The sequence below is a fragment of the Rattus norvegicus genome, chromosome 10 (assembly GCF_021556685.1).
Source record: "Rattus norvegicus strain SHRSP/BbbUtx chromosome 10, alternate assembly SHRSP_T2T, whole genome shotgun sequence".
NCBI lineage: Eukaryota > Metazoa > Chordata > Mammalia > Rodentia > Muridae > Rattus > Rattus norvegicus.
The window spans coordinates 71259199-71276342 of NC_141543.1; the positions used below are offsets into that span (position 1 = coordinate 71259199).

General features: G+C 46.1%; 1 protein-coding gene across 14 annotated transcripts in view; it reads left to right on the plus strand.

The window, feature by feature from the left end:
* Rhbdl3 (rhomboid like 3) overlaps positions 1-14615 on the plus strand; it is a 54590-nt gene extending 39975 nt beyond the window's left edge. For 8 of the 14 annotated variants that reach the window (XM_087570594.1, XM_087570600.1, NM_001105819.2 and 5 more), the window contains 2 exon segments: positions 6626-6686; positions 12073-14615. In XM_087570594.1, the coding sequence (XP_087426720.1) occupies positions 6626-6686; positions 12073-12344 (333 nt within the window). In that variant the 3' untranslated portion in view covers positions 12345-14615. 14 annotated transcript variants of the gene reach the window in all.
* Positions 14616-17144: the final 2529 nt, after the last annotated feature.

Here is a 17144-nt window from a genome sequence, read left to right on the forward strand (position 1 = left end):
CGTGAGTGTGTGTGTGTGTGTATGATTTTTAAAAATCCAGTTTACACTAAAAAACTAAAGTCAGAAAATATCTCAACCAAAGATGTGGTTCAGAAAAAGGCTTTCAATCAAGACTTCTTATTTTAAACACTGGAAATAGAAAGATCCACCTGATAGAATAATTTATTAATTGCCTGCTGCTGGGCCCATAAGCCACAGTTCCATTTCTAAATATGCAAGCTATTTACTTACACTTTGCTGTGTGTTCGATGTTTTCCTAAAATATTTAGAAGCAAATCTTTGCAAATTGAATTTCATTGTCAAAGCTCAAGAAAGATAGCTGCTAAAAACAAAGGGAAAACCTCTGCCATAAGGTCTATGTAATTAAGTGAAAAGCCTCTTGTAGGGAAGATAAACCACTCCTGATTTATATGCCATGCCTTCAAGATGTATGTGATTGTGTGTGTGTGATTGTGTGTATGTGTGTATGTTGTGTGTGTAATTGTGTATGTGTATGTTGTATGTGTGTATGTTGTGTGTGTGATTGTGTGTGTATGTGTGTGTATGTTGTGTGTCTGATTGTGTATGTATATGTGATTGTGCGTGCATGTATGTGTGTGAGAGATTGTGTGTGTCTATTGCGTGTATATGTGTATATGTATGTGTGTGATTGTGTATATGTGTATGTGTGTGATTGTGTATATGTATGTGTGTATGTGTTTATGTATATGTGTATATGTGCATGTGTGTATGTATGTGCGTGTATGTATGTGTCTGTGTTTATGTGTTTGTGTGTATGTATGTGTATGTATGTCTGATTGTGTGTATATGTTGTGTGTGCTTGTGTGTGTGTGTATGTTGTATGTGTGATTGTATGTGTATGTGTGTATGTATATGTGATTGTGCATGCATGTGTGTGTGAGAGATTGTATGTGTCTATGTGGGTGTATATGTGTATATGTATGTGTGTGTGATTGTGTGTATATGTGTGTATTTATGTGTGTATGTGTTTATGTATATGTGTATATGTGCATGTGTGTATGCATGTGTGTGTATGTATGTGTGTCTGTGTGTATGTGTTTGTGTGTATGTATGTGTATGTGTATGTATGTATGTGTATGTGTATGTATGTATGCATGTGTATGTGTATGTATGTATGTGATTGTGTGTGTGTGTGTGTGTATGTGTGTGATTGTGTGTTGTACTGAGCATTGAACATTGAACTTAGGGCTAGGCAAGTGCTCTTAGTTGGTTGGGCAAGCATGATGTGAAGGAGACTGGTTCTGTACTTGTTCTCCTTGGCTGAGTCACTGTCTTATCCTCCAGGACTGTGGGAGAGAATGAAGTGAAAGGTCTGGTTCCCCAGGGGCCAGGGCTCTTCTGTATTTAGAGCAGAGGCAGAGCCTGCTGTGTGAGACTCTTCTCTCCAGTGTTCCATGCACTCATTTCCTGCTAGGGGGAAAATGGTTCTGTAAATAAGCATCTGAAGGGCAGGAGGACTTTGTCATTTAACCCCTTCACTGCTGGGGGTTGGAATTCCCTCAGCTCCCTGAGCAGTTGAGTAGAGAAGAGAGGCAGACAAAATGTTTTGCAATCTCTTGGAGGGTGGACGTGGACTGGGGGTGGGGGTAGGGCAGCAGGGGCGGGGCTAGTAACATAGAATTGATTTGGCGTCTTGTGCCTACAGAGTGGGTTGAGGCCAGCCTGGGATACCTGGACTCTGCATCAAAAAAAGAAAAAAGGAAAACCCCCACAAACCTGGCCTTAGCAGTGCTAACCTCCCAAACCCCCCCCCACACACACACACAAAAGCAGCCTTAGTAGTGTTATGGTTATCACAGGGCTGGATTCTGCCTAGGGTCATGCGGACTCCTGATTTCTAAAAATACTCTACAGGGTGAACTCATGGTTTTCCAGGATCTGGATTAGACTGAGATTTTGCATTGTACTAAGTAAGATTAGACACTGATAGGATGCCCATATCATAAAATTAGTGTTTTATGCTTACTAATTCATTTCATTCTTTATAATCACCTGATAAAGTTGGTAATTGACATAGGGACTGTTTGTGTCAAATCCATTAACAAGGACACTGGAGAAGAGGGAGTAAAGAGCCTCCCCAGTGAAGTCAGATCAAGAGTGCGACATGTTCCTTTATTTATTCCCCTCTGTGTGCCACCCCTCTGCTTTATGTAGTGCTGGGGACTGAGCACAGGGCTTTGCGCATGCTGGGAACTGAGCTACATCCTCAGCCTTGGATAGGCTCTGTAAGGCTGACCCAAGCTGAAGCACAGAAGGAGCACGGGGGCGGAAGACCTCAGCAAGGGAGGGCAGCTGAGACAGTCGGACTTACTCTACCTGACTCTGTCTCAAGATACAGTAAAAGAGACCACGCCTTCATATACAACATTGAGGCCATGCACGCACTTATAATCCAAGCACTTAGGGGGCCGTGGTGGGAGAATCACAGTTAGAAGCCAGCCTGTCTATATAGCGAGATCCTGTCTTAACAACACCAAAGTAGTCAGTGTTGGTGCCACACACCTTTGGAGGCAGAGGCAGGTGGATCTCTGGGTTTGAGACCAACCTGGTTTACAAAATGAATATGTCTGTGTGAATAGATGCCACATATGCCTAAAGAAGCCAGAAGAAGGCTGGGGATTTAGCTCAGTGGTAGAGCGCTTACCTAGGGAGCGCAAGGCCCTGGGTTTGGTCCCCAGCTCCGGAAAAAAAGAACAAAAAAAAAAAAAAAAAAAAAAAAAAGAAAGAAAGAAGCCAGGTTACCTGGAGTGGGGTTATGATGGTTTCAAGCTGCCCAAAGTGAGTGCTAAGAACTACCGAGGTCTTCGAAACACAAATATGCACTCTTTTTTTTTTTTTTTTTTTTTGGTTCTTTTTTTTGGAGCTGGGGACTGAACCCAGGGCCTTGCGCTTCCTAGGTAAGCGCTCTACCACTGAGCTAAATCCCCAGCCCCACAAATATGCACTCTTAACCACTGAGCCAGCTGTCTCTCCAGCTTTTTAAAAATTTATTTATTTTAGGTATATGGCTGTTTTGCCTGCATGCATGCATGTGCACTGCTTGAATGCCTGATGCCTGGGGAGGCAAAAAAAGAGCATGGAATCCCCTGGAACCGGAGTTACAGACCATAATGAGTCCCTATGTGGGTGCTGGGAATCGAACCCAGGTCCTCTGCAAAAGTTGTCGGTGTTGTTAACCACTGAGCCATCTCCAACCCCAAAGTTCACTTCTTCTTTTTTTTTTTTTTATGTGCATTGGTGTTTTGTAAGCATGTGTGCCAGTGTGAGGGTACCTGATACCCCTGGAACTTGAGTTACAGACTCCAGCTCTCTAGCTCCCCCTTTTTTTATCCCCCTCTCCTTTCAAGGCTCTTTCAAGGCAGGGTTTCTCTGGATTTCTCAGTATAGCCCAGGCTGTCCTGGAACTTGCTTTGTAGACCAAACTGACCTCAAACTCACAAAGATCTGCTTCTTCCTCATGGGTACTGGGATTAAAGGCATATTCCACCACCACCCAGCTAAAATTCACTTTTTTAAATTATTTTTTTAATTTTTTAATTTTTTTTATTTTATGTATATGAGTACAATGTAGCTGTCTTCAGACATAGCAGAAGAGGGCATCGGATCCCATCACAGATGGTTGTGAGCCACCATGTGGTTGCTGGGAATTGAACTCAGGACCTCTGGAAGAGCAGTTAGCACTCTTAACCACCAAGTCATCTCTCCAGCCCCAAAATTCACTTCTTATAAATTATTTTCTTTTCTTTCATCCCTGCCTCCTTCTTTTCTTCCTTCTCCTGGGAATAGAACTCAGGGTCTGATCTTATTCTTGCTAAGGAAGCTCTCCTGCCATTCTACCTCCTTCCCACACCATGTACTCATTACATATGCAACCCAGGGCATCCCGTGCGGTCCCAGTCCTGGACAGCAAACAGCACCATGCCATCTACAAAGCTTTTTTTTTTTTTTTTCTTTTTCTGAAACAAAGCATGTGCCTGTGATCCTAGCATTTGAAGGCCATGCGGTCTGCCACCTCCCAGCTGCAGGAGGCCTGAGGGTCACTTCAGGGATTGGGCTCCGGGGTCCTTGAGAAGCACTCACTCCTGTTTTGTTCCCTGTTCCTGTGATAAGGTGCCTTGATAAACACAAGCAGTCCCAGTGTGACCCTGCCATCTGCTTCCAAAGAGAATGTTCAGCAAGCAGATGTCAGGCTTTGTAGTTTAAGAGGGCAATGTGCTGCCCACCTCACTATTGAAGACGGCTCCTTATGGACAGGGTCATCATGCTTCCTGTTGCTGGTCTGGGACTTGCTAACTTCCAACCTTTCAAGTTGATCCTTCTCTTTCCACTCTTCCTCCTTCCCCTCTTCCTCCTCTTCTTCCTCCCCCTCCTCCTCTTCCTCCTTCTCTTCCTCTTCTTCTCCTTCTCTTCTTCCTCCTCCTCTTCCTCCTCTTCCTCCTCTCCCTCCTCCTCCTCTTCCTCCTCATCCTCCTTCTCCGCTTCCTAGACTTCTTTAACTCTGAGAGAATTTAAGTTTATTGAATACAAAACACTTGTTAGTTACAAAGCAATTAGCAAAATAACTTACCAAGCAGTACATTTTAAAATACTTTTTAGATGTATTATCTTATTCATTTATGTGTATGGGGCTAGGCAATATGTGCACCATGCTGCATGCATAGAGGTTAAAGGACAACTTGCAAGAATCAGTTCTCTTTTTTCCTCTAAGTCCTGGGAATCAAATTTAGCTTATATTTGGCAGCAAGCCATCAAGCCAGCCAACAAATATGTTCAAAAAAACAAACACAAAACTATAATTGTGCATTTGAGTTTTTGTTTTATTTTGTTTTTTCAAGACAGGGCCTCTCTATATATCCCTGTCATGTCCTGGAACTCACTGTGTAGACCGGCTGACCTTGAACTGTCTGCCACCACCTCCTGTTGCTGAGAATAAAGGCATGCTCCACAACTACTGCTTTTCTGTCTTCCTTCCTTCCTTCCTTCCTTCCTTCCTTCCTTCCTTCCTTCCTTCCTTCCTCCTCCTCTTCTCTTCCTCCTCCTCCTCCTGCTCCTCCCCCACTTGGTTAGGAGCCCTTTTCTTTATCTTAATTAAATGAAACTTCTAGAAGTTACACTTGTTCACAACATTAAGACATTAGAACATTTGAAGCAAATCCTGATTAAGAAAAAAGGAAATTTTCTCTGCAGTTTTCCCAAGGCTTGTTTCTTCCACTGTCCCCATTATTTGGGGCCCCTGTGAAGTTTACAACCTTAAAGGAACAGGAGCTATGTCCTGGAGCAGGGCATGGGACAGCCAATGGGGCAGAGTGACTGGATAGGAGGGACCGAAGTCCCTGATTGTGCCTAGTTCCCTCTTTAGCCAGGCCAATGTGCTCCAGGAAGAGCCCAGGCTCATCTCTGTTGTGTGCAAGCATCTGTGTAAGGGAATTGTGCTTTGAATGCTCTGCAGAAGAGCCCCTCAAAGGAAACCCACAGAGGAGTCTTTTGTAAAACGAAAAATCCTTTTGTAAGGTGAATAATTGTATTCTGTTTATTTGCTCTGGAGGCTTAAGAGGGTTTTTTTTGTTTTGTTTTGTTTTGTTTTTTTAGATTTTTCTAGGGAGAGAGAAAGACTTGTTTGAAGGCCATCTGGCCCACCCCCTCCTCACGCTCAATCCTCACGTGCTGAAGCCCCATTTGGTACCTCAGTGACAAGAGACTCATGATCCACACAATGGGCCTTTAGGTTTTGTGCATACTAGAGATGGACACTTGTCTGGAACAAGAACAGTAATTGCACGCATACTATTGATACTCGACCACAGCGAATGTGACCCCTGAGTTGGAAGGTCGAAGGATCCTGTGGTCCTTACTCATTCTTCACAGGCATGATTCTTACCCTGAAGGTTCCCCTTTGACTCTGCTGGGTGTTGAAAGAACCAGAGTTGGGGTCAATCTAAGACCAGTGGGAAAATTCCACCACAAACCTCTGAGCACAAAGTAGAGCCAGCTTAGTTCCTGGGACAACTGCAAGTCAACTATCAGACAAAGCCACCTGTGACTCCCCAACTGACCCCCTTGCAAAGTCCTGGATGGTCCACTGATCACGAGTCAGTTTGAAGGTCGCTTCACTGCACCAATCGTACTCTGCCCAGTTACTATTGTTTGAATTCTGCCCTTATCAGAGGAATATAACTCTCTGTCAGAGTCTGCTCAGCGTCGTTTCCCTCTTGGTGACCCCAACATAAAATCCCTCTTGCTTTTACACCGATCACAACCTCTGTGAGTCTCATTCAAGAGGTCCCATAAGAGGTTCAATTCAGATCTCACAGTGTCCTGTCCCACATTTCTTATCACCCATGGGCCACAGCAAAGAATCCAGCTCTCAAGGAGTTCAAGGAGTTCACTGTCTGAGGTGGATCCATATGCTGTGTCGTGTGCGGCTCAAGAGCTTTTCTGACAGGGATAAACTTACCATTGCCCGAAATCTTAAAGCCATGCTGGAATGTTCTATTGCTAAGTTCTAGCCCTCACTTCATGGAGCGGCTTCTTTTCATGTCAGGGCTCTTATCTGAAGAGGAGGGGTCTGAGCCCAAATTGACAGAACTCTCTCCCTTTCCTCTAGAACTGGTCAGGCATGAAGTGCCAGTTCAAGCTGCTGCGGATGGCTGTGGCCTTGATCTGTAGTGAGTATGGCTGGGCATGCAGGGAGGGGTGCTGGGGCTGTGTGAGCAGGATCTGTCCTTACCCTTCAAGAGCTTGTAGTAAAGTGAGGCCTATCAGTAATGTGTCCACGGCAGGGACATTCTGAGGAAACCTTTCTCTTACCTTGATCCCTCTTAATTTGTTTTGTTTTGTTTTGTTTTGTTTTGTTTTGTTTTGTTTTGTTTTGTTTTGTTTGGGACAGGGTCTTATGTAGTCCATGTTTGCCTTGAACTCAATAGCCAAGGATGGTTTTGAACTTTCGATCTGTCTTTCTTCACTTCTGAAGTGCTGGGGCTAAAGCTTCTGTCGCCACACTGGTTTTTATACGAAGCTGGGATTTGAGGAGCTGGGCAAACACTCTTACCAACTGAGCCACATTGCCCGGACCCTTCCTGAATTAAAAAAATTTTTTTTTCTATGTGTATGTTTTATCTGTCTGTATGTCTGTGAACCACATGTATGTCTTGTACCTAAGGAGGTCAGAAGAGGGTGTCAGATCCCCTAGAACTTGAATGATACAGTTAGAAGCCACCATGTGGGCACTGGGAATTGAACCCCGGTCCTCTGCAATAGCAAGAAGTACTCTTTTTTTTTTTTTTTTTATAAGTGAACATTTTCTTTCTTTCTTTTTTTTTTAAAGATTTATTTATTTATTATATATGAATACACTGTAGCTGTCTTAGACACACCAGAAGAGGGCATTGGATCTCTTTACAGGTGGTTGTGAGCCACCATGTGGTTGCTGGGATTTGAACTCAGGACCTCTGGAAGAGCAGTCGGTGCTCTTAACCGCTGAGCCATCTCTCCAGCCCAGCAAGAAGTACTCTTAACCACTGAGCCATCACTCATAGCCTCATTTCTTAAACTTTTTATAGGCATAAAGCATGTGAGTGAAAAAGTACAGTGACCAGTGGGGTCAAGAAAAATTACCTGAATGTCCCTTTCAGGTTATGAATGTGACATTTTGGAAGTGTGTGTTGCACATGCACTTGTGTGTGCATGCACATTTAAGCTTACTGACTTTTCAGGCTGTAGACATGGCTCAGAGGTTAAGAGCTGCAGAGGACCTGGGTTCAGTTCCCAGCACCCACATAACAGTTCACATCTGTCTATAACTCTAGGTCCAGGGAATCCAAAACCTTCCTTTGGACCCTGTGGGAATTGCCCATGCCTGGTGTGCTTACTTATGTGCAAGCAAAGCACTCATACACATAAAAGTAAAGAACTTTCCTTTTTAAAAACCTTGCAGTCTTGCCTGATGGTGCAACATGTCTATATGATCATAGCACTTTGGGAAGCTGGGGTCGAACCTTTGAAAAATTCATTTATTCACTTTTATGGGCAAGGGCGTTTTGCTTGCATGTATGTCTGTGTACCATGTGCATGCAGGGCCAAGGCAGACCAGAAGGGGACAATCAGATTGCCCTGGAATAAGTTACAGACAGCTGGGAGCCATCATGTGGGTGCAGGGAATCTGAAGAGCAGCCACAGTAGGTGAGCGTTGATAGCGCACACCTTTAATCCTAGTACTTGGGAGGCAGAGGCAGCCAGGTCTACAGAGCAAGCTCCAGAACAGCTAGGGCTACAGAGAGAAACCTTAAACCAAACAACAACAAAAAAGAGCAACATTACTCTTAACTGCTAAGCTATCTCTCCAGCCCCAAGCGGATTGAAGTTTGAAGCCAATCTGGACTACAGAGTAAAATATCGTCTCAGGCTGCTCCCCAGCCCCCGCCACTTTCCTTTCTGTTTTAGTAGAGGCATCTTGTAGTGATGCCTAGATGTAGCTTGGGCTGGAACTGAAGTCAAGACAAGTCAGTTCTACTGATTGAGGTGCCTAGACCTAAAGACGGGCACTACTCAGCAACTGACCAAGTATCAGAGGGCATGTCTTAATCTTCGTGGTGCACGCCTTTAATCCCAGCACTTGATAGGCTAAGGCAAGTGGAACTCTGTGAGTTCAAGGCCAGCATGGTCTACATGGCCAATTCCAGGCCAGCCATACATAGTGAGGCTCTGTGTAGCTGGTCTTTGCTGCTTTGTGGGTTCTTTTTCCAACCCTTTATGCCCCCTCCACGGTTTCACCCCCTGTGTTGCAAGACATTTGATCACACTGTGAACCCAGAGCTTGGGTTATTTACTGGAAAACCCTGCTTCTAATTGCTTCGTGGCTCAACCTCTAGCACACTCCTTTAATCCTGAACAACAAAGGTAAAGTTAGTTTGCAGAAGGAAGCACCTCTGTTTGAAAGGGATGTCCAATTGAGTGTCAGACAAAAGGACGAACCAGAGAAAGATTTGACAGGATAGAATATGCCCAACTCTCGAGAGAAGAGAGGAAAGAGAGGAAAAAGGGAAGAGACAGTTTTACCAGGGACAGTTGTACAGAGACAGGTTGCAGAGGAACAAGCCAGACACAGGTGAAGACAGAACGAGCCGTAGAATGAGAAGGAGCCGGAAGATTAGAATAGATTGCCAGAGCAGAGCAAAGAGTCTGTCTCAGAGAGAGAGAGAGAGAGAGAGAGAGAGAGAGAGAGAGAGAGAGAGAGGGGGGGGGGGAATCCCTGAATCTAATTTTGTCTTGTTTCTTCTCTGAGCAAGACTATAACAAACCACTATCAGGGCTGTATCAGGAGTATATCATTTATATACCTTCTGACATGTTCCCAGAATTCCAAATGCCACACAACCGCAGAAACTATCTGCAGCTGTCAAATCCACACCTCTGCTAGAGCTTGAGGCAAATCATAGTCAGCTGCTGTGAACAGTCAGAAGCAACCCCATTCCTACACCTGAGAATAAAACAGAAACACTTTCTAATACTATTTCTGTGGTTCTTGCATATAGTTCATTTTTATCTTATGTACATTGGTGTTCTGCCTGCATGCATGTCTGGATGAGGTATTGGATCCCTGGCTCAGGAGTGACAGAGGTGAGCTGCCATGTGGGTGCTGGGAATTAAATGCAGGTCCTCTGGAAGAGCAGCCAGTGCTTGTTAAAAAAAAAAGAAAGAAAGAAAAAAGAAAAACAAAAAACACAAAATTTCAGAATTCTTACTACAACTCTGTCTAAAAGGGGGTGGGGGGAGGGTGACGATGTGCCTGGCTGAGGTGCCATGGGTACTTGGTAATCAGAAGATCATGGCAGAACTATGTGTAGTTGTGACTAGAAATAAAGCCAATAAGATCCTAGGAGTTGGAGGACGGTGGCTTTAAAGGCAAAAGTGGAAGCATCCATCCTCATACATACACTGGGAGGCCACTGAAGGCTTACAACAGGAGAGAGGCTGTAGGATATGACATAAAGGAACATGACTGCGTTATGATGTCAAAAACTGGACCGAGGGGCTGGGGATTTAGCTCAGTGGCAGAGCGCTTACCTAGGAAGCGCAAGGCCCTGGGTTCGGTCCCCAGCTCCGAAAAAAAGAACCAAAAAAAAAAAAAAAAAAAAAAAACTGGACCGAGCCAGGGGTTGGAGAAATGGCTTGGTGGTTAAGTGCACTCGCTTTGAAAGTAGGTGGATCTCAGTTCAAATCCCTGCCACCTCTTCCTCCTCCTTCTCCCCCCCTCCCCCCCATTCCCTCCCTCCATCTTCCTCCTCCCCCTCCTCTCCCCCCTCCTCCAGGCATGGTACTCATGCTTGTAATCCTAGCACAGGGCCTTGATAGGGGAAGATTCTAGGAGCTTGCTGGCCAAGCCAGCTTATTCTAAACAGTGAGCTGCAAGATTCAGGTTCAATTAGAGACCCTATCTTTAAAAAAATAATAGGATAGAGGGGCTAGGGAGATGGCTCAGGGGTTAAGAACACTTGCTATTCTTGCAGAGAACCTGGGTTCAGGTCCAAGCACTCACACAGCAAGCAGCTCACAACTTCCCATGGGCCAAGCACATTCAAACCACCACACACAAGACACACACACTCAACACTCAGTGAAAGGGGGATGAACCTGAAGCCTCAGGGCTCATCCTGAATGTAAAGAGGTGAATCTAAAAGGAGTTAGTGATAGAGAGCAGAGACATATTCTTTAGTTTCCAAAGCACGTGATGGAGGGCATATAATTAGGTTTAATTTATAAGTATAAACTTGAGATTCAAAGCACAGCTCAAAGGCATTACATCTAGAGTGTTCAAATGCCATTACCATCCTTACCACTCTTACTTTAGACCTTTGGAAAGTCAAGTTTTCCCCTGACCCAACAGGAGCCTTCTAGGTCTTGTATCCCCCTCCCCCTCCTCCTCCTCCCTCTTCTCCTCCTCTTCCTTTTCCTTTCTCCTCTTCCTTCTTCCTCACCTCTTCTTCCTCCTCCTCTTCTCTTCGTTTTCCTTCTTCTTCCATAAAAAACACTGTAAACATCATAGATCTGGGGCTGGAGAGATGGCTCAGTGGTTAAGAGCACTCACTGCTCTTCCAAAATATCCTGAGTTCAAATCCCAGCAACCACATGGCAGGCCCACACCTGTTTGAGGTCCTCTGGTGTGCAGATATACACGTATACAAAGTGCCCAAATACATAAATAAACAAACATTTTTTAAAAAAAAATCATAAAAGCTAAAACAGTGACAGAGAGGTAGGATCCATCATCTTTTACACTCTTTTTCTTAATTGGCTCCAGGAAAAAAGCCACCAGGTTGGCATGATTGAGCAAGGCCTCGGTGCTCCTTTCTCACCCTCTGCTGGCTGTCTTTAGAATTGCAGCTCTTTCTGAAGACAGCACTGACGATGAGCCTTTGTACCAGTGGGCAGATGAAGAAATGTCCCCAGGATGTAGGGTGACCACAGAGATGCCAGGGCCTTTGGACAGAGCTGTGTCTTTCTTAGGTTTTCTAGCAGGGCCCTTCTCAACATCCAGATGACAATCCAAACATCTTCTCTTGAGAGTGCCCTCCCTGCCTTGTGCCCAGCTTGGATTTTCTTCTTCTTTTTTTTTTTTTTAAAGATTTATTTTATTTATTTTATGTACAGCATTCTGCCTGCATATGTGACTGCAGGCCAGAAGAGGGCACCAGATCTCATTACAGATGGTTGTGAGCCACCATGTGGTTGCTGGGATTTGAACTCAGGACCTCTGGAAGAGCAGTCAGTGCTCTTAACCGCTGAGCCATCTCTCCAGCCCCAGCTTGGATTTTCTATTGTTTCTTTTTGCCTCATTCCTGAATCTCATAACGAAATGGCCTTGTGAATGTAATTGATTGACAATTTATCGCCAAGCCACATAGACTCTTGGGGTAGTTTTGTCTCCTTGGTTATGGCATTTGGCCTAGTGTCAGTGAATGAGTTAATGAATGCTGGGTGGCCAGTGTGCCCGATCTCTCCCCAGCCCCTGCCTGGGACCATGCTATGATGTCTCTCTGTCTCCTCCCTTTGCAGTGAGTATGGAGTTCGGGAGAGCCGTGTGGCTCCGTTTCCACCCATCCGCTTATCCCCCGTGCCCCCACCCAAGCTTTGTGGCACATTTGGGTGGCGTGGCTGTGGGCATCACCCTAGGCGTGGTGGTCCTCAGAAACTATGAGCAAAGGCTGCAGGACCAGTCGCTGTGGTGGATCTTCGTGACCATGTACACCATCTTCGTGCTGTTCGCTGTCTTCTGGAACATCTTTGCCTACACACTGCTGGACTTGAAGCTGCCACCACCCCCCTAAGGGACCAGAGGATCAAGGCAGGGAGAGAAGCAGAAGCATCCAGAGGAAGTACCCACATCTGCTTCTCATCTCCAATTCCGTGAGAGCAGGGAGAACTGGAGAGTCTTGGAGCTGGGGAGTGTGCATTGATTTAGACGGATGGTGGGCAGATGGATGTGGCTGCTGTCTTTTTCCTAGGCTGGTCTGACGATATAGGATCAGGGGTAAGGTCTGAGGCAAGGTGAGGGGGGCTGTCCCTGTGGCTTGGGTCTGTCCCATGTGCTCCCCTGTCACTGCCACAGAGTGAGCAAATAGCCCTCTTCCCTAGTCTCCACCTGGAAAGACACTGAGACACAGAGAAGTTCTGAGGCTAGCACAGCCAGGTTTTCCCCAGCGTAGGGGTGACTGTAGGCTTGGCCATGTTCTCTCTGCAGCTCAAGGTCTGGTGCTCTGGCAATGGATATGATGACTTTGATCTGGGGGGGCCCAGAGCGCCCCAGGCTTAGGTCCCATCAGTGGGTGCTGAGGCATTGCCCCTAGGGCTGGGCAGGGAGATGCTATAAGCTCCAGGCCTCATTCTTGGCCTAGGGGACGGCCCTGTGCCTGGGGCAATGAACTTCATTCCAGTTTCCCCCAGGAAAGCCCCAGGACCAGTCTTCCCCTTCCTGCCTGTAGTCAAGGGTCAGCGTCTCACACCGTCACTCTGCATCCATGCCCTAACTGGACTGTGGGGTCTTTTCTTCCCTTTTTACTCCCGACCCTACTCTGTGCCTCTCTCTTTGGGTGTGGAGACACAGTTTTGTAGTGGGTGTGTGTGTGCGCACGCGCGTGTGGTGATGTCAGGCAAATAAGAAGCTGCAGAGGGAGGAAGTAGGGACAGTGTACCATGGGGACATCTATAGGGGATTTCTGGGATGGGTAGCAGCAGAGTGCTGTGGAGTGCTTTCTCAGTGGCCTTGCCTTTAACACCATGCACCCTCCTTTTCCCATCTGGCTCTCCCAAACACCTGCTGAGCGCCATTGACCAGCGGAAAAATTGTCTGAGCTAGAAAGAAGACCAAAGCCCTACATTTGGGAGGAAACTCAGCTATGTTCTTCTGGTTCCCTTGGGGTAGCTTTCATGTCTATATTGCCTCCTGCAGAAGAAAGTCTTTGGAATGAAGGCCCAGGACAATGATACTGTGTGTGGCCATATCTCCATGTGAATTGATGGGACCAGAAGCTGTAGTAAAAGATATTTTGGTGAAAACCTTAGCCTCAGAGAAGAGGTGGGGGAGCTTGGGTGAGCGAGTTGCCAGAGTGAGAGCCACTGCAGACTTAGGCTGTTCCATCTAGAGGGGACTTGGAAGTAATCCTACAGGGAAAGTGAGATTGGGGGAGTCTCCTTGTGCTGCCCCGTATCCCAACAGCTAGGGGTGCCAGGTCTGGTGTTTGGCAAGGTAACTGGAAGCTTAGAGCCCAGTGCCTCTGCTCCTCTGAGACAGTCTGCTCAATCTGGCACTAGGGGCTTCTGGAATCCCTAAGTGGAGGCCATGAAGCAGATGACCTTTATATTGCCGTTGGAACTCTCAGCCCCTATGAGTCCAGGATGAGGAACCACAGGTCTGACACATGAGGAGCAGGGTAGGAGGATGGCAACTGCTCCTGGTTCTCTCACCATTTCAGCAACACTTCGCAGCTGGTCTCCATCTCCCGAGTCCCTCAGCCCTTCCTCTCCAGTGTGGCCACCAATCCAATGTGGCTGGGATTCACTCTTCATGCTGATGGCTGTAGGTTGGCCTCAAAGGCTGGGGAAATCCCCAAACAGCAGCTCTGTAGGCTAGCTTGCTTTTAAAGGAGAGAGGAGTCATGGAAACCAGAGAAGGAAAACAGGCCTTCAAAAGAGAGAAATTTCTCTTTAATGACATCATTCATCACTTGATTTTTTTTAATTAGGAGAAGCTCCCTAATGGGGGCTCTTTTGGCTCTCCATTTCCAAGCGAACCATTCTTGCCTAGAGCATTAGTGGAGGCATCGCTCACCGAACCCAGATCTTCCTCTAGTGTCCAATTCAGTTTGCAGATAATGAGGATTACCCAGTGCTGTGTGCTTCCCAGGGCTGGCTGCAAACTGTTGACTCTCCTCTGCCTTAAAAACAGTGCCCGTCCGTGAGCTGCCCCTCCCAGGACTAATTGAAGAACGAAACACTAGCCACAACGCTGGTTTCTAAATATTTTTGTATTGTGTACATTCTGTATATTTTTGTTGTAACGTATTATTTGAGAGCAGATTCCATTAAAGATTTTTTTTTTACGCTGTTGGTTATTCAGGAAGTGGCCTCAAGGGCTGCCATGTTACCTGCTTTGTCTGTGTCTGACTCATGGTGGGTGGGAAGGGTGAAAACAGGCAGTGGTGGTTGATGGGTTTGGGCACTGATGATTGGCACTGTCTTCCTTAACCTTCTCAGAGTAGTTGGTGAAAACTGATGGTTCTTCCCATAAAAACACAACCACTGTCTTAGGGTTTTACTGCTGTGAACAGACACCGTGACCAAGGCAAGTCTTTTTTTTTTTTTTTTAAAGATTTATTTATTTATTATATATAAGTACACTGTAGCTGTCTTCAGACACACCAGAAGAGGGCATCGGATCTCTTTACAGATGGTTGTGAGCCACCATGTGGTTGCTGGGAATTGAACTCAGGACCTCTGGAAGAGCAGTCAGGTGCTCTTAACCGCTGAGCCATCTCTCCAGCCCCCAAGGCAAGTCTTATAAAGGACAACATTTAATTGGGGCTGGCTTACAGGTTCAGAGGTTCAGCCCATTATCATCAAGGAAGGAACATGGTGGCATCCAGGCAGGCATGGTGCAGGGGGAGCTGAGAGTTCTACACTTTCACCAGCTAGCAGAAGACTGGCTCCCAGGCAGCTAGGAAGTGAGTCTTAAAGCCCACAGTGACACACCTACTCCAACAAGACCACAGCTCCTAATAGTGGTACTCCCTGGGCCAAGCATAAACAAACAACACACCCACACAGGGCACTTCCTGGACAGTTTTAGAGCGGGTGCCAGGAGATAGGGAAACTCACTGGGCCCCTGTCCCTCAGGCCTATTTTCCCTTCCATTCATCCAGCTCTAAGTGCCTCCCTCCGAGCTGCTCTAGGGATTGACAGTTGGCAAGACAATGAAGAAATGACAAATACTACCTGGACTCGAGGACAGAAAGGCTGGGATATAATGGTTGTGGATGGAGAACACAGCCCCGCCCCACGAGCTCAAAGTGTTTATATGTACTGTTGAACAGGGAAGTTGGGCTATGGCATCCAGTTTAACAAAGAAGCAAGTGGAGCTAAGCTTAGGGGGGCACAGTCTCTGTAGGGACGCAATCTTCAGGCCATAAACATGTGGAGGGGGAAAGTTATGGTAGACATTTTCTGTACACACTATCTATATTCACACAGACCAGAGGAAACCTTTCCCATTCCTCTGAGTCTCACCCAGGGAAGGTGTTGCCACTCCTACGGGATTGACACACTGAAGTCTTTGACCTGGCCTTGCCCATGGCAACAACACATCCACCCAGGACCATATATATATATATATATATGTGTGTGTGTGTGTGTGTGTGTATAATGTGTATATATTTTTAATATAGTATATATACTTTTATACATGACTAGTATATGTATATATACAACATATGATTAATATGATTGTTATTAGAGAAATCTTTGAAATGCCCCCCAGAAACCTCTTTTTTTCTCTCCCTCAATAAGCCTGGTGCTTCCAAGTTCAATCAACATCTTAACTTGAAGAACAGTCAAGTTCACACGCAGGAGGGGAAATGAAAGCAGCATATATGCTCAAGGAACTCTGGAAGTTTAACAGCTGAGTTGGCTTTGCATGGATGAGGCTTGGAGAAGCCAACTGGGTGCCTGCCTTTTCCAGGTCGGCACCAGCCTATGCGGCTTTCCAGATAACAACTATTGAATGCTGGAGGATTAAATTGCCCTGTTAAGTGCAGAGTGGGGGTTATTCCCCTTCACACCAGTTTCCTGTGTGTTATTGGAAAATGTTTTCAAACCCTGCAGGAGGCATCCCAGAACTAAGATCAAGAGTGCATCTGGGGGGTTGGGGATTTAGCTCAGTGGTAGAGCGCTTGCCTAGGAAGCGCAAGGCCCTGGGTTCAGTCCCCAGCTCCGGAAAAAAAAGAACCAAAAAAAAAAGTGCATCTGGTTAGGTCTGACTGAACGCCCACTTCTACTTGCATGTACAGAGCTGAGGCCCCTTTTCAGGCTTTCCTCCAGGCTCTCCCAGGCTCTGGGTTCCTGAGGCATCAAGGCAGCTCCTTGGAGAACCGCAAGCTGCTTCATGACATTTGCCTTTGGCCTCCTCCTGTTTCCCTTTACTTTTCTGTCTCTTCCTTTCTGTCAGACTCTCATTCATCTGTTGAGATGTTTACCAATGATAATTTAAGAAATGAAAATGAACAGGGCCTGGTAGCACACACCTTCAATTCCAGCATCAGAGGCCGAGAGCAGGCAGATCCCAGAGTCTGAGGATGGCCAGGGCAACTCAGAGAAATCTGGCCTGGGGGGCTGGAGGGGGAGAGGGGGGAAGAAAGAGGCAAAAAAAAAAAAAAAAAAAGAAAGAAAAAAAGAAAGAAAGAAAGAAAGCAAGCAAGCAATTTACTAAGTTCCTTCTGATGCTAGATGTGGTTTGCATATGCTTGGCCCCGAGAGTGGCACTATTTGGAGATGTGGCCTTGTTGGAGTAGTGTGTCGCTATGGGTGTGGGCTTTAAGACCCTCATCCTAGCTGCCTGGAAGCCAGTTTTCAACTAG